The 27,331-nt window shown below is 38.6% G+C and overlaps 3 protein-coding genes and 1 long non-coding RNA gene across 7 annotated transcripts in view; 1 reads left to right on the top strand and 3 right to left on the bottom strand.

Annotated features, from left to right (window-relative positions):
• The window catches only part of LOC112159025 (protein bicaudal D homolog 2), a 39,613-nt gene extending 28,070 nt beyond the window's left edge, over positions 1-11,543 (bottom strand). For both annotated transcript variants that reach the window (XM_036212790.1, XM_024292814.2), the window contains exon 1: positions 10,985-11,543. In XM_036212790.1, the coding sequence (XP_036068683.1) occupies positions 10,985-11,224 (240 nt within the window). In that variant the 5' untranslated portion in view covers positions 11,225-11,543. The remainder of the gene's footprint in view (positions 1-10,984) is intronic.
• Positions 11,544-12,322: 779 nt separating this feature from the next.
• On the bottom strand, positions 12,323-13,155 carry LOC112159428. Its single transcript, XR_002921490.2, has 2 exons — positions 12,573-13,155; positions 12,323-12,478 (listed from the first exon to the last, which is right to left on the bottom strand). It is a non-coding gene; the product is annotated as an uncharacterized LOC112159428 (long non-coding RNA).
• A 170-nt stretch (positions 13,156-13,325) lies between these two features.
• Positions 13,326-21,617, top strand: ptpdc1b (protein tyrosine phosphatase domain containing 1b). Of its 3 annotated transcripts, none has more exons than XM_024293468.2 (11): positions 13,326-13,438; positions 15,921-16,102; positions 16,408-16,483; positions 18,154-18,319; positions 18,420-18,500; positions 18,584-18,702; positions 18,779-18,916; positions 19,655-20,637; positions 20,710-20,889; positions 21,241-21,351; positions 21,434-21,617. In XM_024293468.2, the coding sequence occupies exons 3-11, from the start codon at positions 16,438-16,440 to the stop codon at positions 21,566-21,568; spliced, it is 1,959 nt and encodes a 652-aa protein (XP_024149236.1). In that variant the 5' UTR covers positions 13,326-13,438; positions 15,921-16,102; positions 16,408-16,437; the 3' UTR covers positions 21,569-21,617. The 3 variants fall into 3 exon arrangements, with proteins under 3 accessions (XP_024149236.1, XP_024149238.1, XP_024149237.1); XM_024293470.2 differs by having other exon boundaries at positions 15,921-16,075; XM_024293469.2 differs by having other exon boundaries at positions 13,389-13,438; positions 15,971-16,102.
• Positions 21,618-21,621: 4 nt separating this feature from the next.
• The window catches only part of fbxw12 (F-box and WD repeat domain containing 12), a 6,202-nt gene continuing 492 nt past the window's right edge, over positions 21,622-27,331 (bottom strand). The window contains exons 3-10 of the mRNA XM_024293471.2: positions 25,537-25,703; positions 25,331-25,455; positions 24,385-24,591; positions 24,145-24,309; positions 23,825-24,038; positions 22,324-22,505; positions 22,100-22,230; positions 21,622-21,988 (exon numbers count right to left, since the gene is read on the bottom strand). Of these exons, the coding sequence (XP_024149239.1) occupies positions 21,889-21,988; positions 22,100-22,230; positions 22,324-22,505; positions 23,825-24,038; positions 24,145-24,309; positions 24,385-24,591; positions 25,331-25,455; positions 25,537-25,703 (1,291 nt within the window). The 3' untranslated portion in view covers positions 21,622-21,888. The remainder of the gene's footprint in view (positions 21,989-22,099; positions 22,231-22,323; positions 22,506-23,824; positions 24,039-24,144; positions 24,310-24,384; positions 24,592-25,330; positions 25,456-25,536; positions 25,704-27,331) is intronic.

Genomic DNA, 27,331 nt, shown 5'->3' on the forward strand with positions numbered 1-27,331 from the left:
TCAAAAAAAAAAAAAAAAAAAGCCAGTAATTATAAGTCAAGGTTTAGAATTTCTTTTTGAAGTCTGCCTTTGGTCAGATCAAAGTCATTTTGCAATTAAAATGCCCAAATGTTTAAAAAACGTGACTCTTCAAAGGTGAACACCTGCAAAAGAAGAAAGACTGTCGGTTTATCATCCATCCCAGGCTTGAGACTCTGTTGTGGGAGTTTCCAGAACCGGCTTCTTTGTTATTACAGTATAAAAATAGTCCTCACAGCAAACTAGAGAGTCAGCATTTTTTCAGAACCTTCAGCATAACAATAATTAAGGCAAGGACTCATTAAGAAAGGTAATATTATCAATCTATATTCTTCTAACAACAATGTTTGCCAATTTTTTGTTTAGTTAAGAAGTAGTTTTTTGCAATATGAAACCTGGAGTTGTTTTGTTGTATGATTGGAGAGGTACACCTCGCGAGGTTGATCTTTTCTTCTTTTTCTCAGCATTTTTATCTAAGCACCAAGTAATCTCAAGGAAGCAGCTGGTTGCTCTGTTGTTGGGTCTATTATTCAGCTGCTGGATCTGCTACAGTACAGCGATCCCGCGGGAGATCAGAAGTTCAATAGGGTTGTTTCTTCAGCAAATCCAGACTGGCACCTAAGCCCCGATCTGGGTTCTCCATCATTGTTCACGTCGCTGAAGTGTGCTATAGCACCACACACTCCACACATTTACAACCTCAGACATTTGCAATTCAAAAACGGGCCATATCTGTGTTTGCCGGTAATCAGCCTTCTGGTTCCCATTTCTGTCTGGCAGTGTGCCTGGTTGAGATCTCCCAGATCCACGCGTCTGCACCCCAGGGAAAAAGGCGTCGTTATGGTTACTAGGCCAATTACAGTGACAGAGTGAGAGGCGGTCAGCTGAGGCAAAGTAAAGGGTGCCACTGACACAGATGGCTGTTGCAGAGCTCAGCAAGCGCACCACGCTTTGCCTCTTCATCCACCACCAGCCTTAAATCACTCCCCACCTTTCTACGGGACAAGATTTGCTAACATGATGACTACACTCGTCTCACAGCAGTTCAATTCAAATTTAAAGGTAAAAGAAAGAGTATTGCATTGATTTTTATTTTTCGTCTTATCAGTTCTCTATTCTCCAACAATCAGAGAATCACAATGAGACTTTTTCGCTGCAAGGTTTTAGACTATTTCCCAGAAGACACTGCTCCCTGTGGGGCCACTGAATAGGATTTCCACAGCTGAGCAGCCTGCTGTTGCAAACATTATTGGCAAACATGGAGAGCAGCTTGGCATGAACAAAAGGCTTTACATATACATTATTACATATATTTGCATGCTTTGAATAAAGGAGACACGATTGACAGACATTTATATGAACATATAGACTCCTGGATTAACATGTACCTCAGTGGACCATAATCTCCCAGTTAAAAGTATGATTATCATCAACTTTGAGCAAAATTCAAAGTAAACTAGAAAAACTGCATTACCTGCAATAATGCTAGTTTGAATGCTTATTGCTGGAGAAATTTACTGTGATTGCTGAAGGGATTTGCTGAAATTGCTAAAGCTATTTGCGTACTAATAAATTGCAAAAGGACTTAAAGTTGCAGATATTGCATTAAGTCACAAAGAATTTGAAGAATTTTAAATTGAGATTTGTTTTTAAAATCTGTAAAAATTTAAAATGCGTAAAGGTATGAATTCCGAAGTAGCCCAAAACCTCAGGAGATGCCAAATTAGCCTATTGCTAAACATGCTAAACGTTTTGATACCAATACTGCATTGGTAATAAAGTGCAAAAAATTTTTTGACAAATTGCATGGGAAAAAAAATGCAAAATTGCATAAAATCATAAGAAATTGCGGAATATTTCAAAATTTGCATGAAATTTAACAATACCAAAAGTACAAGCATTAATTTCCTGGACATGCTGAATGTTTTTAATTGTGTAATTTGCATAAATTCCAGAAATAAAAAAAATCCCATTCATTTCAATGGGGCTAAAGCAAGTGCATGAATTGCATAAAATTGTAAAAACAAAGAAGTTTACAAATACCAAAAATACAAGCAATAATTGATGTCCTTAATGAGCTGAACACTTTGATACCAAGATTGAAGAAATTGCTGAAAGTGTGATTGAGATTTTACGTGACCAAAACCGTAAGGAAGAAAAATAAATAATAAGAAAGAGAAACAGAATCACTACCATTATAATAACCCTAGATCTCAACATGTCATAACTGACGCTTTATCGCTAACAACAAACTATAAATCCAAAGTCTACACATCTTATCATTTCTCTAAGTCCAGAAATAACATGCTACTTATGAAAATGTATGCGATTTCTGAGACTGCCTATTAATGTAGGTCTATTATTATAGTTAAAACAAGCATCAACAGCAAACACATCAAACAAAATAACAATAATTTATCTTACAGGCACTTTATAAACCAAACTTTGGGAGGCTAAAGAAAATTACAGTATTTTTTAAAATGATATGAGATTTAAGTAAAAAAAAGGATGATACTTAAATCAAATTATAACATGTTGTAATGGGATTTGCAGATATACATGTAGACATATAGACTTGGAGAGACAAGTTTATGTCAATATGTAGGAACTGAAAGGAAAAAAAAAACAGTAAAAGAAACAAAGATTACTACTAAGCCTTCCAATAGGAAATCACTAGGCATGAATGGATTTCTTTTCACCTGTCACACAAATAGACAATTTCAATAGGTTAAGGTAAAACACCATCAAAATGGAGGAGGATATTACAAACTTAAAGGGCTTTTCCAATTTCATTTAGCAAATTTAATAACATATTTGAATATTATATTTAATCTATTTCACCAAGTAATGTAAAAGAAAAAAACAATTATTCCAACAGTCATCTGACCACATTCATAACTCAAAGCCCAGAGGAACCTATGGGGGTGTTCTACCCTTTACTCCTGGTCAGACGGAGAATAATGACCTCCCTTGCAAGTATGAGTAATTATTCTCTGTCTGGGACTACAGGTTTGTACTTTCCCATTATTAGTGTAGGTAAACCCGGCAAGTCTTTCATTTCAGGTCCTGTTTGTTTGTAAAAGACAAAGCAGGATTTAAGAAAACTCACTGCCAGTCTGAACAGACAGGATTCATTGTGTGTAAATAAACTCCAACAACTCATGCACAACTACTTGCCTGTTCACAGAAAATCACGTCTTACTTTAAACCGATATTACTTGTATTCTTACACTTGTCGGGTCAGCATTAACTCTTACAAAAGCACACTTACATGGGAAAAAACAAACTAGGCAGTTAAGTCGCCTGTTGTTTCCTTCAGTTAAAACTGGAAAACTTTGTTTAGTACCAATCACATAACATTTAGTGGAGATACAAATCATTTTAAAGACCACGAATACACCAAAAAGAAAACCTAAGCTGTAATTTACACTCATTTGATCAGCTGAAAGGGGAATCCCTGTTGTTTTCCAGTCTGAAACAGGCAAGCCGGTTCCCACAGGAAGTTCATGCACTGCCCAGCGCCCCTCCTTTAGAACCAATTTCCTTTCTTCTTTTTGATTAGCACATTTCTGAAGGACCCCTGAGAGTCTGGCTCTAATCCAATTACATTTTCTTTTTTGTAAATCTTAAATTTTGATGTTCTTACTGCTGTACAGCCTCATATCACTCATTCCCCTTCATTTATTCTCTCAGCTGTTCTTAGCAGAAATCCTTAACTGATTCAAAGCGTGGGCTCCGCGGAACTCGCCCTGCCACTCAGGGGACTGAGTCCCACTAGCCTATTTACAAAAGGGGGCCTGGGACGGCGTGGAGCCGAGGGGGAAGGGAGGGAAGTTGCACGTAGCGGACATGAAGAATGTAGACGTACTGTTGTTCTCTGATTGCATGGTGGTATTGAGACAAATAGGACCCTTAGGGCAAAAGGGACAAGCCTTAGAAAGTGGGTTTGTTTGTGTTTGAATCCACGACCTATTAAAAGTGTAATATTCTTTTGAGAACATGACTCCTGGTTAGAGACAGATAAGAGGCATTAAGCTGCACATCATTGGATAACCAGCATGAGGAAGGATCTTAAAGAACTCTGCAAGCAATCTTAAACTGCATCCGTTTACATCTTTAAGGGTGGGGTTAAAAACACGTATAGTATGCCAGATTTAAGTTTAGTGTTTCTCATTTGTTCATTAAGGAGTATCTATATTTTATCCCCCCCCAAAAAAAAATCATACCCATTTTGACGCTCAAACTCAACTAAATCCATCTGAAAAATATTCATATCCAACTTTCCTGAGTTGTACATTTTTAGTAAAGTTCACTTAGCTTATGAAACACATGTGGTCACTTCCTCCGATCCATTAAAAGATATCCGGACCTACACAGACCAATATCTCATCCACTTCCTATCCCCCATAGACAAGGCTCCTCACATCCAAACAGGATGCAGAGCTGAGGGGGGAAGGAAGGCCATCTCTCACTTCATTCAATAGAAGGAAAAAGAGATATGATAGAGACTCAGCAGGAGTTCTTCCGTTTAAGATTAAAAAAAAAAAAAAATTAAATTTCATTTTGACAATAACAGGAATGAAACAAGAAAAAATAGAGTGACGCTGTTTGTAAGACGGCATCTTCAGTTACTAAAAGCTAGAGAAGCAAGCTAGTGTTACAGGAGAGAAAACTGACACGAGGTGCAACTTAGTATCCAAGGAAAACGTGTAGAGAAACTACTAAATAATAAAGGTTTATTTGGAATATTTTGTTGGTGTGTAGTAGAGGTGAAAGAAAATATTGTTGCAGTGAAATATCGCAATACTACAATTGGTGATAATTGTATCGATTTAAAATATTGCCAAGTATTTTTTTTTGTTTTGTTTACTCTTTTTTTTTAATGTATGTGTATGATTTTTTTTCTTCATTTTTTTTCTTCTGTTAAACAAAAAAGCAATGATGTACAATGGTAGACCTTAAGCCTGAATATTATTTGCATTCTTGGGGAAAAAAATAAAATTGGAAAAAAAATACTGCAAAGGTGATATTTGATTATTATTTAAAAGTTCTTTTTCACTTACATGTTTCTTAAATTACCAAAAGAAAAGCACCATGATTTTGCGTGAGTAAAAGTAACGTGCTTATGAGATACAGTTGCAGTGCTTAGTGTTCTTCTGATTTTTAAATAAAATGTATTTTACAAATTAAATTTGTGACAAATGTATTAATATTGATAGAATTCTTACGTCATAATAAAAAATAGTGGAATATTGTCTGGTACCGTCTTATGATATATCGGGATATGTATCATATCATGACTTGTATCGCGATACATGTCGTATTGCCAGACTAGCCAATACACACTCCTAGTGCAATAAAAACAAACAAAATGTAAAAACTAGAAAATCAAGTAAGTGACTACTTAAGAGAAGTCACATTTGTGTTCCATTTCCACACCTACATGCAACATGGTCGTATGCTGTCCCACTCCATCTCGAAAAGCTTGAACCCCTTTATAGTTGATACTTATATTAGAGAAGTAAAACTAGGAAGTAGGCTTTTCTTAAATGAGCCATGTTGCAGTATCAGACGCCTACAGTCCACACTGTGACCTCATCCTTTACTTTTAGCCTGGACGTCTGCCTGATCTGGTTGTAGTTCTGAGTAATTGGCTTACTAACCACAGCAGATTCACGATCAGTTGGCTGTTACGAGGTTTAGATACACTTCCGACTCCTTTAAGTGCTTCTGCAATCTTTGACAAAAATAGCTTTTGTCTATATTAGCGGTTGACAAAAAAAAGACAAAAAGCTTCTATTTGGAGAAACTGTTGTAGTTTCATACAGGAATACGCCTACAAGCAAACACATGAAACCAAAGCTTTCTGAAAACCCCTCAAGGACTTAACCCATCAGTGATCTCGCCTGTAATTTAAACCAGAAAAACATGCCATTATTCCATGTGAAGCTCAAAGATCATCCAAGGCAAACCCAAACAATGCCTCCACTGAAGTCTGAAAGCTGATTCAAACATCTATCCACTAATGCCTCAGCGTAGACGTGACCTCTCTTTGAACTGTAGAAGGGTGTTGATGGTGTTTAGCTCATCAGTTAAGAAAAAAAAGCTTTTAAAATCATTCTGGATTACCACTGGATCACATACACTACACAGCAGGATTTTATCATCACAAAGGAGAAGAACATGGATGATAGTCTGGATGGTTTTTTTGGAAAAAAAGAAAACATAAATGTATTTTCAGAATTTATGTTTAAATCTACAGCAACATAAATATGGTTCAGATTAAAGATTTTAAGGAATGTTGGAAAGGAGGATCCTCTGCTTGCCTTGGAATCTGCAGCAGTGAGCTAAAAAACTAGACCGTTTGAGACTTTTTTTTTTTTTTTCGCACATGCTTTTTCAGTGTCACTCCAAAAAAATCAAGAACCTGTCCCCCTCTATGAGAGCTGCTAATAAGTGTGACTGGGCCTGGCAGACTCCCAAACCTCCATAAGCCCTGCACACAGCGGCTGGGATTCATCCTCTTATGCCCACAGGGTAAAGGATTTGGGACTTTTTTAGTGTCATTTAGAAAAGATTACCTCTTAACTGCAGCCTTGCTATTTGGCCAAATAAACCGTGGGCAAAATTACTGGACCAAAACAGAAGAAATAATACTGTAAAGTCAACAATAAGCAAGGTGAAAATAATGCAAGGGTGGAGAAAAACGCTGAAAAAAAGACAATGACTCTATAAAAACACCAGATATTTCCTTTTTCTTCTGACATCCAATCACCAAGAACCCAAATGAGATGACAGACAGAGCTCCGCTTTAGACCAAATCACTTTAGCTAAAACATAAAAAATATATATCTTTAGGAGACATTTATGCCTCATTTCTACTGAGCGGTACGGTTGTGTGGAGCAAGCATTGAAATTGGTCATTATGACAAAAGAAAGCAGCTATATTGCTCTTCTCCGCCCACAATCCTAAATTAAATGTTTTTTATATATGAAGAACCAAAAACCAAGCGGGAAAAAAAATGAGCTGCTGGATGATGTCCATTGTTGTTGTTGATGTTAGCATCCCGCCGCATGTACCATGACGATCCTACTTTGACTGGAAATGCTCACCTAAATTTCCTGGTCCATTCTAAACCGGACCATACTGTACCGTACCGCTCAGTGGAAACGAGGCTTTAGAGACCAAAAATAGCCATCTTTTAAAGATATCTGAATAGAAAACCTCTCTCATACTTCACATATGCTTTCTCCTCCCGCATATTTGACACTCAGAAGTGAAGCTCAAACTCAGAAGGGGGCAAAGGACCTTTCATGGGTAAAACAGATTTCCAGGACTTTACAATATGAGAGGGAACCTTTTTGTACAAATAAAGACTGGATGCTCTAAAACCCTTAAGATCGAGAGGCTCGAGACTATAACTAAAACTAGTAAGAGAACCATAAAACACACCAAGTATCATGGAAACTAAGACTTTTAGAACATGGAATAGACATTATGCCTTTAGCGGGAAGACCAGAATCATTTCATGATGTGAAGATAAGACCATAAGGGGCTGGTAATTAACAGAGCGATGCCGGAAACTTTCAAGGTCATGCAACCTGTTTGTCTCTTAAACATGTGCTATCAGCTGCTGGGTGTGGCAGATGAAATTATCGGAAATGCTTTTTTTATAACATGCCTTACGATTAGCAGCAAGTAGAACACTTCCACATGCTTACAGGCTAGCAAGCATTACTGCAATGAGCTACTTAACTTGTGGCTGAAATTGGTCTCTGTGATAACTGGGTCAAAGTCTTCGCAGCTGAGTCATAGTTTAATCACCAGCCTGACATGCCAAGGTCCCTTTGGCAGAACATAGTTGTATCAAGATTTGTATTAAAAACAGCTTGATCTTCAACCCTTAAAGGACATATGAGGTTATGTAGCACAATCATAGAATGTGTGTTCAGGAAAATCAGAACACAAAGGGTGAGTTTAAATGTGACTCCCACTCTTAAATTCTAAAGTGATCAGCATTAATGAAGAAAAAAGGCACGCCCATAAAATACATTATGATAGTAAAATGTGCTGTGTGGGTAAAATTAGCCAATGCCTGGATGCTCTAAGCCAAGTGTCATGTGGATACAAGCTAAGTCTTTGCTTATCCTGCAGCACTCACCTACAAACATACTCCAACACCAGCACCTGCCAAGGAATGGCTGTTCAAATCAAGTCACATAGTAGGGCTGTTACTAAGCAACAGCAGTCCACAGAATTCCCCCATCTCCCTCGGCAGTGTTGGGAGGGTGGTGATGGAGAGTTATGAGTGTACGTGCCATTTCCAAGCATGGATGTGGAGGTGAGAGCTGGCCCGATCAGAAGAAATTTGCCCTTTTTAAACAGTAATAACTGTTTAAGGGGTGGACCAAAATCAAGACAGATACTAATTTCCTGTCTGAATGGGTACTTATTTATTTTCTATTCAATGTGTTTATGCCAACACAAGAGAAAAAAGGTTTAGATTTAATAGAGGGGCTTGTGTGTTTTCTAGCTCAGTAAATCTCCCAGACAATCTATTATAGTCTGTCTAAGTCCTTCAGAAGAGCCGGAAAATCCAAACACCGCTGCAGTCAGTGTAAACACTGTGTCTGTGTACATGACACTGTGACATTTACACCTACCTCACTGAAGACAAAACTATGTGTGCTTTTGTTTTAGCTTAGGAAAAAGCTTTCAGCATGGTGTTACAAGCAAACCCACAGCAAAAAGGAAAGCCTAAAGCTCCAGAGGCAAGTGGGCTGTACAATACAGACAACTAAAATTCCAAGTTGTTGCCATCTGAACACCAATACAAGATTTATAAGCTTGATGTTGAAGAACCACTCAGATGAAAATTGAGATTTTCGTGTTTTTAACATGTTCTTGTCGCATTTTGCTGATGATAGAGCTTAAAATAGAATTTCCAAGTATTTCTTTATTCAAATTGTTCTAAATCAGGGGCAGATAAAAAAAAAGGAACTTAAAAAGGAACTTATTTGTAACATAGAAAATACCCTGCTGTCTTCCATTCTCATGCATCCACTTGTACACAACTAGATCCATGTATGTCTTCTCCGTCTGAGGTGGTATTTGGCTCAAAGTATTGCTTCGACATTTTTGTTGCACCAGTAATTTTAGATTAGGGGTGAGGGGCTGTAAGCTAGCGGGAAAGCATGTAAACAGGAAGCTTTCAGCAACGCAGAGGGGAAGGGGGGCGGCACTGCTCCACACCAACGGTCCAGCTCACAACTCATAGGCAAAGAAATTTCTAATGACTTACTGCTGCTTTGCAGAAACTGTATTTGAGAAAACGCTACTGAATTTTTTCATTTTTGGCAAAAAATGACATAATCGTGATTAAAAAGACCACTGAGAACGCTTTTATAAGACATCAAAAGATGAGGGGAGTGGGTCTTTAAAGATGGTATGAAAAACCCAGAAATGCTCAAAGATTTTTCGTAACTCTTAAGCTATCTTAGGTAGGTTGACGTTGGTAGTTGGGTCATCTGGACCCCACAAGACAGTGCGCTGAACTTTTTATTTTTAATGATTTTTGATTTTCACTGGTGTCCGAGGCAGGCATAAAATCCTGTTCACCTTCATCCACATTTGTCATGGGATGGATAACACATCAATGTAAGGCTAGGGTCATCTGGACCCCAAGATAGCACAAACAACCCAATTCTACTTTTTTTTTTCCTTTTTCTATACAAAAAAAAAAAAAAAATTCCAACAGCACTATTGGTTTGTTTAGTCTGCCTTTAATTTGTTGCCATGGTTACTAGTTTGCATCCCTTCCAACTGGTTCCATCTATTCACCATTTCTTGGCTGTCATTCCTTTGTGACAGTTGTAGCTTTGTGCCAAGAGAGTACATGGGGGAAAAAGAAAAGAAAAATCAAGCGGCGGTTGCTGAGACAGCCCAAACAAACGCCCCCATCCACCCACCAACCGCCCCCATCTAGCTACCACAAGAGAGAGGACAGGAAGATGGAGTCAAGGGGAAAAAAGGCTGGAAAACAACAAGACATCTCAAAAACTCAAGGAAGGAGTTTTTTTTTTTTTTTGGCAAAGCCCATATCGGGGACAATGAAGTCAACTTTTCTCATCAGATAGGTTGTTTTTCCCAGTGAAAAGACATGGGGGGAACTCATCCATCAAAGAAGGATGTGAGCAACCATCAAGCATGTGTTAAAGCTGGAATGTGGTTGTTTTGTGGGGAGGAAAGGGGGGCGTTTGGGACTGACTATGACCGCTTGTAGGCAGAGAAGCTGCAGTTTAACGTCATTCTAAAAGTCATACTCCTCTCATTTAAGTCACAGAACAGAGCTGCTTTTCTAGAAAAGAAAACTGAAAAGTGCATGACTCAACATTGGAGAATAAGCAGGAGGATTGTTCAGAGACACAGACACATCCTTTGTCTGATTACTGCCCATTTTAACCATCACACTCAGCATTCTTTTCATTTATAGAAGGGTTGTAACTGCTCTGGTCTTATGGGAGGGAAGGTTCAAAATTCAAACCGACTCCCGCCCTTTGCAGCTGAACTGGAGAATCTTGTTTCCACTGCCGGCATGAACTCATTTACCCAAAAGGCAATGCGTAAAAGCCCATTTCCAACAAATATTTGAGACATTAAACGTATAAATGGAAACATAACAGATGAATATTTGGAAAATGTGGTAATTTCTGAGCACATTTGTGTGCGAGTGGGTAAAAAAATGTTTCTCCTGTCAGCTGTGGTAATAATTAAAGGATGCATGGAGAGGGTGGGCGTCTTCCTTCCAAGACGTGCGTTTCTGACCTTGTGGAATGGGGAATTAATGTGCAATAGATTTGAATAGAAATTCAACATATCATGTTAGCCTATGTCACAAATATGTTAAAAATGTGTCATTATATGACAAATAAATGTCATTAATTGTTGCATATAATGCCATCATACCTCTTTGACTTGGTCCAGCTCCTGTCGGACGGCATCATACTCAATCTCCAGGTCGTCGTACTGTTGTTTCAGCTGCTGCTTCTCCTCCAGCACCACCAGCCCGTACTCCGCAGCCTGGATCTTCTCGTTGGTGGTCTCGGTCAGCTCCCGGGAGAGACGCTCGATCTCCGCCCGCAGCCACTCCGGGCCGGCCTCCAGCAGCAGCGCCGCGTCGGTGTAGCTTTGCTCCTCCACGGACATGATTCGTACCGGTGACGATCCCACTAACGTGCGCCGGTTGACCTGAGACGAGGAAGATGCTGGCGTGTCTTCAAGCGGTGTAACCTTGAAGAAGACGCGTTCGCTTCAAATTCGCCTGTACTTAAATTGCATGGTTATGACGCCTGTGCTGTTCGCGTGGCCGCTCGCGCTTCTTTGGTCATGTAGATGACTCAGATGAATTATCTTCATCTGCAGACTTCACTGAAAGCTCTTCAGTGATGCTCCATCGCTGCGGTCTGCGCACTGCTCGGCTGCCCCGGCTTCTCGGATCGATAGCGCCGGAGCCAGAGCACCAACTGCCAAGACAAAATACTTGTTCTGATTCACACTTTCAAAATAAAAGTCCAATGTGTCAACATGTTTTAGTTTTGTACATATATAGTTCAATATGTTATAGGTTTTTACATTATTTATAACAATAAAGTTGAAAAAGTTTTTAAAATATTGCAACATTCCGAATTTACCAGGTATTTTTCAAATAAACGAAGCAATTTGTTTTATTTTGAAGGTGACAAAAGGTATGTTCCGGTCGGTCTAATGGCTTGTTTGAATGGTTTGAACTGAGTGAATATCAGCGGTGAAGACGCCTTTGCGTACCAGCAGTGCTTGCTGGGAAATGTAGTCTATTAATGGTTAAAACGTGAGGCAGCACCCATTCGCTACCATAAACTGGAACTCCATTTCCCATAAGACGTTTGAACTTGCACATGTGGAGCGCGGAAATCTTCCTACCAAATGTTTGTTGTCATAGACATAGAAGCAACAGACAGACCCAGTAACTTTTGCCTGACGCATTTCTGCTGCCATCTGGCGGAGTTTTATATCACATAACATTTCAGTTTTTTATTTTCTGTATTAAATACAGAAAGAAGCAATATTTTTGCAGTTTTACTTCGTCTTGTGGCTAATTTTATTCATCCACCACTTCCTAATATCTGAAAAGGGAATACTCGAAACCTAATAATATATTATATTATATTATATTATATTATATTATATTATATTATATTATATTATATTATATTATATTATATTATATGTAGCCAGGTGTAGAATAACTGGTCAGACACAAGCGGCTCCAAAATAATGTGGGTATTTTATTTCCCGACTATTCCAGAGAAAGGGAACAGCATTAATTTGGGTTTAATTTGGTGGTATAGCAAACATAAAATCTTGGATGAATTTAAAAAGAAAAGAAAATAATCCCAACAAGACAACAGCAGTGGTCTCAATCTATAATAAAATAGAATAGAAGTCATCGATCATTTACATGTTCCCAGTATTAGGCTTACACATTTTGTAACAACATTCAGAAACTGAAACTCACAGAAAATGACGACAAAGGACCGGCTCCTACTGGCACGGTCTCACCAACGATCAACTCAGAAAATGTTGTCTCCCCTCTGCGCAGAACATGCATTGTAAAATTATACATTGGGTAAACAGAAATGAAAATCAACAATCCCGGAACAGATGTGTATGGCAAAAAAAAAAGGAAAACAACTCACGCCGTCCTGCAGCTCCGTAGCCTTCCAGAACACTCTGTTAGCCTGGCTAGCTAGAGCCTTTCCCATACACAGCAACAGCTTACTTCGGTGCCCTACGACTCGCCGTTATGAAGCTTCTTATCTCTCTAGAACGCCACTTACTCTCAGTTCTTTCACCTCAAAAGCGCAGCTCACTTCTGCTTATTTCTTCGATCATGAAGCACTTTCCCTTATCAACGCGCATGTGACGAGCCAGGACCGTCAGGCTGCCATACTGTGTTATTCTCCCGCCCGTGACGACTTGCTGGCTCGTGAGTTTTGTCTCAAGTAAAACAACAGCGCCACTTACTGGCCCCTCCAGGCATTACATATTTTACTTAAGTGGAGCTCACTTGACCTGGTTACATATATTATATTATATTATATTATATTATATTATATTATATTAGACGCAGGAAAATTGGAAAACCAGCTGGCATTAGGACAATGTTAGCCAGGGATTCACACAAACCAAAAGGACCAAGCCTTTTTCTTTCCAACGCCTGCTCTATGATCATCAATAGGATGAAATGAAACTGTGTGATGTTAGCAACCATATGAGCAGCTGCAAACTTAACAGAAACCCGGTTGAAACAAAACATTCCGAATCAAGCCGTTGAACTTCCTGGGTACTCCATCAGCCGGGCAGACTGCACATCAGACTCTGGTAAGACAAAAAAGATATCTGCATATATATCCACAGTTGTTGGTGTACAGATGTTACTGTCATTGAGAAACACTGCTGTTAAAAACCCTTGGGTGTAGACCCTTTTCTACACCCAAGTTCTAATGAGGTTAACAAACTACACAAGAGCATCAAACAGCAGAACAAACATCCAGAGGACTTTCTGGATTGTGGCTGGAGACTTTAATCACACCAACTTAAAGACAGTACTTCCCAGATTTTAAAAGAAGGTGAACTTTAAAAAAAAGAAGGGAGAAGACACTAAACCAGGTATACACCAACGTCCCTTGAGCCTATAAATCCCCTTCTTCTTCTCACCTTAGACACTCAGACCCTCTTTTGCTGTTTTTAACACCAGCCTATACACTTCCTATCTGTTGGTCTAAGCCTCAGTACAAGACTGAGGACGCTACACAATCTTTACAGGTCTATTTTGAGAACACCACTTGGGAACTTTTTGAAGAGACAAACATTGACCTTTACACATCTTCAGTACTTTTTTATATGAATTTTTGCATAGAAAATGTAACACCAGAAAAAAAAGCAAAAGCAGGTCAAGATATTCCCCAACCAAAAGCCCTAATTTAATAACAAAATCCTCCTCAATTCATCCTCTTTTACCACTTCATACTAGGGACTCAACACTTAGATCAGGAGACTAGGAAGTCTACAGAACAACTAGATCTGATCTGAATAGAAACATTAAGGCGGCTAAAACAAAATACAAAACGCGGATAGAAGCTGACTTTAGGGAAAACAACCATGTGGAATGGCATTCATTATATTAATTTTGTGCTATTTAAATTATTGATCCTTCGTAAAAACACACCAATTACCCCAAATCAAGAGTTATAAGGGTTTTTTGTCCATTTAAGACAAAAAAAACTTGTTAATTTATTTAAAAATAGTAGTATGTTAACTTGTGCAGTGCAACCAAGAAGTAAGGGGGAAAACATGTAAAATCTGTAGTTTATAATTACAATATATTGAATTTTTTAAGGAATCCTTTTTACATTTTCTTAATGTTTAATGCCACATGTAAAGATAATATAAGGCAGAAGAGAAGATAACACAGATAACTTGAATTTTCTGTTCATTGCATTCAAACTCTTCCAGACTTTAGATTTTTCTATGGAAATTACATTCATCGTTTAAGACTAGAATCCAAAAATTCAATCTTTTGCGCTCTTTTTGGATGTATGTCACAAAATAAAGCCTGATGTCAGCAAGATCAAATTGCGAAAGCAAAAATCCTAAATCCAAAACATGATAGTAAAGGATCAAGATCCAACTCAGTGACGAACAGAAACAAGAAATCAGATAGCGACGATGGTAACTAAACAAGATAATCAGACGTCCTGGAGATTATGACGACAAAGGACATCTGAAGATTTGAAACGTGCTAACGGTTCTTTTCTTGGTCCAAAACTCCCATACTGCCAAATCACACGAATATGTACGTACTGTATATCTGGACAAGTTCCATTCCCAATTATTACCCGATTTTTTTTAAAGTATTTTGGAAAATTAAGGCTTGTCAATTAAAATGATGAATTTCTTCTACTGTAAAAACATGGTTCAACATATCACACTGGTAGAAAATTGTTTTTATGTCCTTGTTTTGCTGTGTGTTTAATTGAGGATGACCCTCAAGAAGGAATACAATGAAATAAATTAATGATTTTCTATCTTTTTTGATAAAATATTTAAAAATATTACTTACAAACTTAAATGTGGATGTTTGCATATACTGCTTTTTACCAATTTACATTCAACCAAAGCATCAAAATCAGCATTCAATCGTTCTTGTAAACGCATTTTGATACTATATGGATAATAGTAATTCTAAACAAACAGAACATTAATGTACATGAATAATTAGAAAATGTTGAATATTTTTTCTGCTAAAATGAACCAAAACTGGCAGAGTTGTGACTTTGGATCAGACAAGAAGACTTGAAGGTCTCTCCAACGTCATAAACTGATCTCTGCTGGTTGACCTGAAGCTAACCAGCTTTCCTGAAGCAGAATGTAAGCCAATAAGATTTCATAGACCTGCTATGTCACAGAGGTTTGAAGAACAGGATGGACTCAATGTTCTGACATCAAAAAGGCAGCAAACACTTGCATGAAACGTCTCCTAAAGCATTTATTTTTAGGTATTCTTTAATGCTGTGACAAATCTAAATAAATCAGGACCTATTATGCACTCATCCACTATTTGACATGAAGAATAATATCTTATAAAACAGGCTGGACACATGCTAATAAATGTACAACATGTAAATAAGAAGATTACTGCTGCTAGACGTTTTTGTTGAGGTGCGAGTATTCTGTTTTATACTTGTTCTTAATAAGATTAGTCGTCTAATCTGGGAGGAGTCAGGAATAACCTGCGGAGTGTTAGAACTGCTCACAGAATCTTTTTTGCTCTCTCTGAAGACACTGATTTGATGTTTCACAGATGGCCTTTGAGGAAGGAGTAAGGATTCATGCTCCTTTACCTCGTTCCAGGAAGATAACCGGACACACGTCGCAGCAGGAAGGCCGAAGGGATTGATTCTCCTCAAAGGAAAAAGAGAAATACTTTCAACTGGAGCTTTTCACCACACGGAAGTGGTCAGCTACTCATTTATGGTACCAGAGGTACCCCCCCCCCCCTTTTTTTTTAATTTATTTTATTTTTTTACTTTAACTGATTTTTATGTTGTGTTAGATTGTATTTCCTTTCAAGATAACTAGGTTGTATTTGACTGTTTTAAAGGATAATTTGATACTCTGTGTTTCTTTTGTCTTTTTGCAATATAATCAGCCAAGTATCATACTTTTAGACACTGGTTGCTTATTTTTGATTTTTTTTCTTTTAAATTTAAGACTTGTCCTGTATTTATTTCAGGTTTAAAGAAAGCCACAGTACGCATATGTTTCATTTTTAACCTTTGTGTTTCCAGTCTCTGATATGACGCTCAGTCTGAGTCCATATGGCATTTCATGTAAAGATAGGAGGTGGAACTCTGATGGAATACAGTAAGTAAAAAAAATTAAAAACCCAGATCTCTAAATAAATATCCTTTTACTGACTAAAGGACGACATGCATCTATATAAAATACGTTTCAAATATGGAGGATAAGTGCTATTTTTACTATAAGGCCCTCATGACGAACCTTTAGTGCCAACCGAGGATTAAACACGTCCAAGTCAGTTCACACAACTGATGATCTTAACTATTTAACCGAAACAGTTTAACCTACTTCATTGCGACTTTACAGCTACTTGGTTGTGTGTGTGAAATGTTCTTTTCTAAGTGTCTAAATATGGATAGAAACCTCAAATGACAAATAAAATAGTTTATTTTAAGAATTAATTCATTAAAAACTTAATTATTTTGAGTCTTTGAGCTTTTTTTTAGCTTTATTTATAGAACTATACTTCTATGCTTATGGGATGGCCGTGGTGAAGAAGGTAAAGTGGTCAACTTCCGATTGGAAAATCACAAGTTCAGTTCCCGCCACATCTGCCCATGTGTTGAAGTGTGCTTGGGCAGGACACTGAACCCCACACATTGCTCCTGGTGGTTATAAGTTAGCGCCATTGTTAGGCAGTGGAGCAGCCATTGGTGTGTGAATGTGTGTGTGGCTTTGTAAGAAGGAAGTAAAGGACTTTATACAGTAGGGCGTAAAAGTATTTGGTCAGCCATCAATAGTGCAAGTCCTCCCACTTAAAAGATGAAAGAGGCCTTAGGTATACCTCAACTATTAAAGATAAAATTAGGGGTAAAAAAATCCAGAAAATCACATTTCTGATTTTTTTTATAAATAAGATTTTATTTATAAATTATGGTGCAAAAAAGTATTTGGTCAATAAAAAAAGTTCAACTCAATACTTTGTTATATACTCTTTGATGGCAATGACAGCATTCAAACAATTTCTGTAAGTCTTCACAAGGTTTTCACAAACTGTTGCTGGCATTCCTCCATGCAGATCTCCTCTAGAGCAGTGATGTTTTAGGAGCTCCAAAGGTTTTCTATGGGGTTGAGATCAGGTGACTGGCTAGATCACTCCAGGACCTTGAAATGCTTCTTATGAAGCCCCTCCGTCATTACGCGGACAGTGTGTTTAGGATTGTTGTTCATCTTCAATGTCCTTGCTGATGGAAGGTTTTCACTCAGAATCTGGGGGTACATGGCCCCATTCATTCTTTCCTTTCCGTTGGTTCCTTTGCTGAAAAACAGCCCCAAAGCATGGTACTTCCACCCCATGCTTTACACTAGGTATGGTGTTCTTTGGAACTCTCTTACCAAAAAGTTCTATTTTGGTTTCATATGACCATAGGACATTCTCTCAATCCTCTTCTGGATCATCCAGATGGTAGCCTTTGTTACTTTGGTACCAGCTCTCTGCAGGTCATACACTCAGACCCCAGTGTGATTCTGGGATTTTTGCCCACCGTTCTTGTGATCATTTTGACCCCATGGGGGGAGATCTTGTGGGGAGCCCCAGGTGGAGAGAGACTTTCATTATCATTTTTTCTCATTTTGTCTCTCATAGTTGAGGTATACCTATGATGAAAATTACGGGCCTCTTTAATATTTTTAAGTGGGAGAAATTTCCTCACTGTAAGACCAATTACCATTTTGAAATTGAGCTACTTAAGGATTCAATTTCTTCTTCTCCTGTTTCCACAAAAAACCAACAGTAAAAGCTCCCAGAGCAAAATACACGATTGTAGGAGAAGCTATACGATACGTCATCCCTGGACACATGCAGTGCTCAATGGGGTGTGGAGGTGAAGACTGCAAATACGATAACCCTGCTTACTGGAGAGAAGACCAACAGGCCATAAAAGGCCTCTACTCCTCCTGGTACCCATCATTCCTTCTGTTTAATTTTTCAAATCATTTTACCTCACTGACTTGTCACAAGCTTGAATTTAACATCATAACTCTGTTACTATGGTTACAGGATCACGGAGCATCTTCTTGCCATGTCCAGACCGTCAACGGAAATTATTGAAAAGTATGACATCATTGATCAGTTCAAAAGGTATGCACACTTTTATTTCTCGGTCAGCAAATTTCTAAGGGTTTCTGAGAAAAAAATGATGAAAACTTTTTTGCTGTTGAAAGGAGTGGCATCAAATCAATCATCAACCTACAGATGGCAGGAGAGCATGCGAGCTGTGGAAAGCCTCTAGAGCCAGATAGCGGGTTTTCATATCGTCCAGAAGTCTTTATGGAAAACAACAGTATGTACTTCGGCAGGTCTTCTGGATTATTGGACAGTAGGTCCGAATGGAAAACTAAACCATGTTATGCTTTCAGTCTTTTTCTATAATTACGGCTGGAGTGACTACGGAGTGGCTAACCTCACCAGAATGCTGGACATGGTGAAGGTGATGGCTTTTGCTCTGCAGGAGGGAAAGGTAGCGGTCCACTGTCACGCTGGCCTCGGCAGAACAGGTAGATTTTTGAGAAAATGTGTAGAGAGGGTTTAATGACCCACTCCAATGAAAATTATTATTATTATTATTTTTTTACATGTTCTCGTGACGTTTTTCTAATGATGGATGGCAATTATGTAAAAAAAATGGTTAAAATTGCATTTCTGAGTATTTCTTTATTCAAATTGTTGTGAATCAATAGTACAAAATATTGCAGTGGCGAATAAAGCTTGTAGCAAAAACCTAGGTGCTGAAGTCGGCAGGCCACAAGCGTCCTGCTCCGCTCCATTCTGATGCATCACTTGTGGACAAGTAGATCCATTTGCGTCTTTGTTTTCCTCATCGAAGCTGGCATCTAGCTCAAAACTGAACGACTGGATATTTCTAATATTGTTCGCCATTTTTTTTCTAGCATCTGTAATGTTAGCTTGGGGCTGTAAGCTAGCAGAAGCGAGTGCAACAAAGGGATAGTGGGAAATGAGAGCAGGCTTACTCCATACCAACAGTCCCGTCCACAATTCAGAGATGAATTTCTAATGAACTCCTGCTGCTCTGCAGAAACTTTTTTCCTAGAAAAGGACACTGCTTATTACAATTCTGCCTAAAATCATCCTAATAATAATTAAAGTACCACTGGGAACAACTATACAATAGATCAAAAGATGATTGGAGTGGGTCTCCAAAGCTATTGAGATATCCTAAACCTTCATGAATTTGCAGTAACATAAAGTAAATCTTTTTCTCTCTCTCCTTTTAGGAGTATTAATAGCATGTTTCTTGGCCTATGCAACCAGGATGACTGCTAATCAGGCTATTTCATACGTGCGTGCCAAAAGACCTAACTCCATCCAGACTAGAAGTCAGTTGCGTTGCGTCAGAGAGTTCGTCCAGTTCCTCGCCCCTTTGAGGACTGTGTTTTCCCAAGCTGAGCCTCGTTCCAACCCAGTTACCTTGTCCCAATACCTAAACCGCCAGAGACACATGCTGCATGGCTACGAGAGAAAGGAGCTAAGGCATCTTCCAAAGATCGTCCAGCTTGTGTGCAGACTGTTGGTTGACATCGCAGAGAATCGACAGGTGATTGAGGAAGACATATTGGAGGCCCCCGACATTCAAGACATAGAAATGACTTTGAGTGCCATTGAGAAGATGGGTCCCGAGTTTTATACACGGGAGCCACGGTTACCGGGATCGCCAATCTTACCGAGGCACTTCAACGAGCCGCCCATCTTCTACCACCGCAAAAGTCTGAGCTACAGTGAGTCAGACCTGAGGAGGTTGAGCTCTCAGCTCAACCTCCTCACACAGCCACTGACTTCTCTCTCCAAATCAGAGACAAAGCTCCCCTCGTGTCCAAGCCAAGGTCAGAGAGACCACCCATCTGACGTCTCCCACAGCTCAACAAGCTCTCTCTGGCAAATCAAGAACCAGGAAAACGATGGGACTATAGTGCTCAAGAAGCTAAAGAAGAAAGCAATCCAGCGTAGCGAGTCGGTAGGAAACAATCAACCCCCCAAAAAGGGTAGCATGTTGTCCAGGTGGAAAGCTGAGAAGAGGGAGGAGCTAGCTCTGAATGGGACAAAATACCAAGATAAAGAAGAACAATCTGAAGTTCCCTTCATCACGCTGCAGTCAGAGTTGTCTCTGGATGGCAGGAGGTTGCTGGTAGCTCAAGCCCTGGCTGTGGACCTGTTTCTAGAGGGGCAGGAGGAGCACAAAAACAAAGTGTTTGCCTGGCAGGTAACAGATACTAAACAATGATTTGATTTAGTCTGATGTAAAGATATACAGTAAGTGGTGAAATATGTCCAGGGAGAGCTGAACCAAGGCGGTGCGTGGGAGAGGCTGTGCATGGAGCGCGACCCCTTTGTCCTGACTGGACTCATGTGGGCGTGGCTAGAGCAGCTGAAAGAGCCGGTCATCTCCGCCCAGGACGCCAAAACCCTGAATCCCGATTGTGATCCAGAAACACTGCTTGACACACTTGACCAGGTCAGATGTTTCTCTAGGCATTTAGGCCAAATTCGAATTCGCCCCTATTCCTATTAGCCCTACAAATGAAGAGTCATGGAAAAAAAGTGTCTTTAAATTTGGACTTCACTCACACGAAGTGACGTTAGCAATAGTCACCAGTCAGCTACTTTAATGTAGAGCTGCTAGCTCTCAAAATATGGCTGAGTATCGCCAGTTATTAAAAAACTATTTCAGACACCCCTACACCTTCAAATGGAGGAGTAGGGAGAAACCATAGGGGAAAAATTCGCATTTGGCCTTAGTTTTAACAGCTTGAGCAAAATCCATCTTTTAGTTGCTTAAGCTTTCATCTTCCCTGTCTTCACTCAGGCCCCCAGAGAAACAATAACCTGCATACTAAATTGCATGGCTCAGATGCTGACGATATCAAGGGAAGTTGAAGATGCGTTCCTGAATCGAGTCATCAAGGCTTTCACTTGGGTAAATAATGTCAATAATCACTATTTAAGTCTCTGTTCTTTCAATGATTTTTTTGTGTGAACTTCTAAATCTTTTCTTATAGATGGACATGGACTCTGAAGATGGAAGACTCGTGTACCCGTCTATGACTAAAGCTCTGAATTGTGTGCTGGAACACAAGAGGCTTCTGGTCATCCAGCAGGAGAAACCACAGGGATCCACATTTTCTTTAATATAATCAAACTGTTTCAGTGAACGTGGTGCACTGCAGACAGGAAACAAACAAATGTGCCTTTTTCAATTCTTTATTGGTCAAAAAGTGTCAGGGTGGGTTAAAGCTTTTCTAAAGTTGACTATGACCATCGTCTTGCCTGCATTTTGTTTGACCTTAGAAAGAAACACACTGAAGAGCAGATTATTGGTTGCCTTAAGTCAGAACACAGAAAGAGTTGCCTTGCCACAAATTCAAGAGAAACATTTGAGTTTTTTTTTACAAACTTAACAGCGATCATAAACATGAAAAAAACATATGAAACATTTCCCGTGAGGCTGGGGTGGTCACGATGTGAAGGAGTATGCTTTCAGGACATCTTCGTAGTCTATCCCTTGAACTGAGGCCACGATGCTGGAGTAGTCACAGGCCACATGACTGAACCCTCTGAAAATATAAAATGAGACGTTTGTGGAAATAATCTCCTTGAAATGATTGGTGCAGGCGTGGTTGCTCCTGATGAATCAACGGTTACAAACATGTCACATCATGCAGTACCTGGACATTGTGTGAGAGCCTCCCAGCAAGTGGAATTGACTCTCTAGAGTCACCCCATGTTCTATGCTGTTCCTCCATGTCAGCACTCGTAAAGACAGGCCCTGAGAAGCGGTCACCACACGAAAGCTATCCTGCAATGATATATAAAAAGAAAAAAATCACAGAGAATGCAAAACCAATAAAAGAAGAAGAAATGTCTGCACCTCTATTGACAAACAGCTCACCACACATATAGAGGAGATGGGCTCAATGTGATCTGAGAAGCTAGTGAGCAGCGCTCCTTTCAGAGAGTACACCCACAGCTGCTTATCGGCTGCCAGCACGATGCAGTTACTGCTCTTGGCCTCTAGGAGGATCTCTGGGTAGAACGGGACGTGCGTCAGGGAGAAGGACTCCACCTGCTGGACTGGAATTAAAAGCATCATTACAAGTTTGAGTTTGGAGAACCAATCGAACATCTTCTGCGAGTGTTTTGCATGCAACCAAAACAATTTGTGCTTTTTATGGGTATTGTTCAAATGAAGCTGTAATGAAGTTGTACAAAAGTGATCCTAAAAGTGTCTTAACCTTCCTCAATTATTGTTTTTTAACAGTCAGGAAGGAAACATTCTTTATCTTATAATTAGGGCCGGAAATCGATAAAAAAAGTGAACAAATTAGTCACAAATCTGGAAAAAATTAATCGTGATTATTATTTTTGGTTTATATGAAATCACACGCAAAATTGTACATTTAGAAAGTTTTTTTTAAACTTTTAAGGGCCTAAAACTCAGTTTTGTCTACTTTTGAATTTACATATGCATGTTCAATTTGAAAGACTACCTGCTTGTTTATTTGATATCATTTTAATCAGCACAGCCACACCTATGTGACACCACCTTTATTTAGTCATTTGTCCATGTTGTATTCACACACAACATAGAATGAAAGTTTTTGTTGTCATTTTATAAAAATAATAATAAAATTTGCCAACAAACTAATCAACATATTTTTGAATGAAAATACAAAAACATTCAGGCAGGAGTCACAGATTCCTTTGGGCCACTTATATTTCTAGTGATCGGGGAACATCACAGACCTCACAGCTCAATGATGTGACCTTTCTTATGTGGCTTCAGTCTGCCTGTGTGGCTACAGATACCAGGCAGCCCCCAAAAATAAGAATTTGTCTCCTTAGAGCTCTGCTGTCTATTTGACATTTTTCCTGGAATTCTGTTTTTTTTTTCCTCATAAATTTTCTTTATTGTGTTTGTGAAAAAGAATAAAACATTTTTTTAGGGTTTGATCCAGCTGGATTTCAGGTCGGCTCGACTGGAATCTACACAGGTGGAGGCGTATCTGTCCACTCTGAACTGCTCGCCTTCCGTAACGTCAGTGGGCGGGTCTTTCGCGAAGAACCGCCGGTGCTTCTTATTGGGAAAAATTCCTGTCAATCTCCATCCCAAAATAAAATAAAAGCTAGTTTTCTCGTTGTTGGATTTCTAATATTTCGAACGGGTGCATTGCTGCTGCATTACAGCTGTCAAATTGACGTTCGTTCTCCGCCTTATTTATAAAAATGTCCAAAAACTACAAATAAATTGAATATTTTCTCTTTAATTTAATAAAATCTCAATCACAGAATGTAAAAAAAAGTTTGTTTTTTCCGACAGAGTATTATTACGCTGAGGGTGTTAATAAATATTAACGCGGCAACTTTCACAGCCCTAGTTGCAATATACTCACCAATGATCTCTGACGAGTACTTCATCTTTTTAATGCTGATATCGAACACAGTCAGAATGTTGTTGTGTGTCAGGTCGGCACTATGGTGGATGACGACCAGCCTGGCAGGCAAACCCGGTACAAAAACTGCTCCCTTACACTCAGTGACTGGCAGAGACTGGCACAGAGGACCTTCATCTTCAGAGGGAGAGGTCAAACTCTCACTGGAAATCACCTGGCAACACACCAAACGACTGGTTTCCGCAAAACATGCAAATGTCTGCCCCTTTGTTGCAGATGTTATCAACTGAAGAGACAAATTTAAACTGTTAAAAAAATACCTTTGGAAACAAATCCCCATTCCCCTTGGTTCCAGCCACAACCCATTTCTTGTCAGGTGAGACTAAAAGCAAGTTGACTCTGAAGGAGTCGCACACCACAACTCTGGATGTTGAGGTTAAAGTAAAGCCAGCCAGAGTTTGCAATGATCCCAGACTAGTTCCAACCTAAAAGATTTTTAAAAAAGTAGAGTCACTTAAAATGCTTCTGAATCATTTTTAAAATGTTGTTAAACAACTCACAGTCAAGAACCAATCGTCGTTTTTACTGTACTGCAGCAACGTACAGTGTGGAGATGACGTGGAATAGGAACCTAACTCCTGACCCGTCTGGCCCTGCCAGGTCTGAATCAGGCCAGTCGAGTCGGATGTGATCACGACTTGATGCTGCTCCTCACAGATGATCCCCGTCAAAGGATTCTGCACAGGTGTGCACCACAGCTGCTTACCCTGACACAAGGAAATAACAAAAGTCCATGAACACATACTGTAATACTTTGCTAGTTTGGTATTTATCTGTAAATAAAAGCATATCCAGAAAGTGCTGTGGGTAGAAACAAATGATTAAAATAGAAGTGCATTCTTAAAAAGTGAGAATAAAATTGTCATAAACAATAAAACACTGATAGCAGCTCATCCCTCCAGCATTCTCATCCATTTCCCATTTTATTAATTTATTCTCATTTTATGATCATTATTTGTTTTTTGTGCCGCTCTTCTTTTTTTGATCCGACAGTCAGTGAATTGGCGCATAACCATGACTCTCTCGCTGTTTATTCACATAATCTGATCAAAATAATTGTGGTTGAAAAATTAGAATTTTGACATGAAATGTGAAATGGAGACATTTCGAGTTGCACAATTTTTAAGGCTCAGATATCAACATTCACGACTTTTTAAGGTATTATTTTCAAATTCATAAATTCAATGCTTTTAAAATTTTTTAAGACCCCTCAGAAACCCTTTATGAATCCAATCATTTGGTGCCAAAATTACCTTATTTTTGATTAAACTTTTTATTTTGTATTAGTTGCGATGTTTGACATGTACATTTTAAAATGAGATTGTTTTTTTTTTTTAAATAACAGATAAATCTTAATTCACAACCTCATAAAAGTGGAAAAACACAAACTTTACGGTTCAATAAAAAAAGCCAACTGAGTGATTGATGAAATGATGCTCGACTGACATTTTGGACGTTCCACGCTCTAACTGTACAATCAGACGAGGCACTGCAAACGGTGGCACCCGTATTCCAGAGCTTTGGATTTTGGCTGGAATTCCCGTGCAGGTACACCAGACCAACCACACTCCCTGAAGGACAGGAGAAGCAGTTGAGGTGAGATCATGAAATTCAGCGAAGGGCGATTTCTGACAGACAGAGGAGAAGCGCACCTGTATGACCTCTTAGGCTCTTGCACTTATAACTACCCGTCCGACCTTTGGTCATGTTGGCCTCCAAGACACTGCGGCGCAGGAAATATCGTTTCCAGGAGTAAGTGTCTTGTTGGCTCCCCAGGGCTGCGAGGTTGCAGAAACTCCAGCGCTGCAGGCACATCCTCCTGAGGTGAAGACAAATGTTTGTAGCGCTTTGATCTACTTCTGAGGGGTTATTTTAAAACAAGATCAAGGTTTTTCCACATTGACAGTGTAAAAAAGCTTCAGTGTATTTAAATCTGAGCTGAGGTCTGCAGCATTAATGCAAAAAGAGCCATTTTGTCCAGTTTCTTACTGACAAGGTCTACTTTATTGCTTAAAAATACACTTTATTTATATTTCTATGGCCATTAAGCCAAGAATTCATAAAACCTAGCTTTCATTTATTCTCAATAAATGAATTAGAACAGTGTTATACTCTTTATTTATAACAATTATAACCATGTTTTACTTTTAACGGCAGCACATACAAGTTTCTTGTCAAAATAAAACATCCTCCTGCTGCAGCAGATTTATTTGAATAAAAAATTCAAGAAAAAAAAACATATTTTCTATCATTATGACTTCATCATAGTTCTACTTTTACCATGAAAGTCAAAACAACATAGGAGTAGAACTTTAAAAAGGTAAAAGAACAATACATGTAAATGAATTAAACCTTTAACCATCATTTTGTTTATTTATTAAAATATAAATGACAAAACTTAATTTAAAACTTAAAACAAACTACACATTTTTGTGCGTTCAAATTGCTTTTCTTCAAAGACAAAGAGGGATGAAAGAGCCACATGTAACTTTGGAGCTTAGAAAGATAGTGTTAGAGATTCGTCTCTGAAATGGCCTCTAGAGGTGAAATGGTTACTTAATTAATTAATTCTATTCCTAGATTCCAACCAGATCATTCTGTCTGAGGCAAATTGTTAATGCAATCGGATCAACATATAACATAAGAAATTGTCAATCCATCATTACAGTCCAATGTGTGGAAACACTGAATTTTGCAAAGACATGACCCCACAGTATGGCTGAATTTTCTAATAATGTATACGTTTTTTTATTATTTTGATGTGGAAAAACAACAGTGGGCTGAACTTTAGGAACCTAAAATGTAAATGGATTTATTATTGATTCTTGTTTACTTTTTTGTTTGTACACATATTTAATAAACACTTAATTGTCTTACAAGAAATACAAGGTATCTGGAAAACTTAATCTGCACTTTTCAGTAGTAGTTCATCTCTGAGTCACACTGGTTGAATTTTGGCTGAAGATGTCTTAGATCGATTTTAGGTCAGTGAATCGGATCATTCAAAATGAACCAATATCTACTATGAATGTAATCTGCAACAACAGATTATGATATAAATTGAATCGTTAAAAAGAATCACTACATCCATACAGCCATCCCTTTGTCACTACTATATATTGACTCTGTTAAGTGTTTTAAAAGTCAGGTCTAGATGTTTTTATTCAGATAAGCTTTTAGTTTATCTAAATTTGTCTTTTATTGTGACTTCATATTTGTCTTACAGTTGTATGAGATTTTACTTTTTTATCTGAGAAAGGTGCCATAAAAATATACCCAACTTCATTTATGCATGAATAAACAAATAAAGTAAAAAATATATACTTACTTATTCTGGCTTGATTTGTACAGGAATAAGCAAATAACGCTTTTTTAAATTTTGTGCATAAATGACTGCAAAACTATAGTTAACTTTTTTTTTAGATGTGAAAAAAAACATAGGATGAT

The sequence above is a fragment of the Oryzias melastigma genome, linkage group LG7, assembly GCF_002922805.2.
Source record: "Oryzias melastigma strain HK-1 linkage group LG7, ASM292280v2, whole genome shotgun sequence".
Lineage (NCBI taxonomy): Eukaryota > Metazoa > Chordata > Actinopteri > Beloniformes > Adrianichthyidae > Oryzias > Oryzias melastigma.

Bases quoted from the DNA above. Each gene is read 5' to 3' on its own strand.
- ptpdc1b (XM_024293468.2), top strand. From the start codon at position 16,438: ATGGCATTTCATGTAAAGATAGGAGGTGGAACTCTGATGGAATACA. The intron at 16,484-18,153 runs GTAAGTAAAAAA...AAAAACCAACAG, and splicing joins TGGAACTCTGATGGAATACA to TAAAAGCTCCCAGAGCAAAA. The intron at 20,890-21,240 runs GTCAGATGTTTC...GTCTTCACTCAG, and splicing joins TGCTTGACACACTTGACCAG to GCCCCCAGAGAAACAATAAC.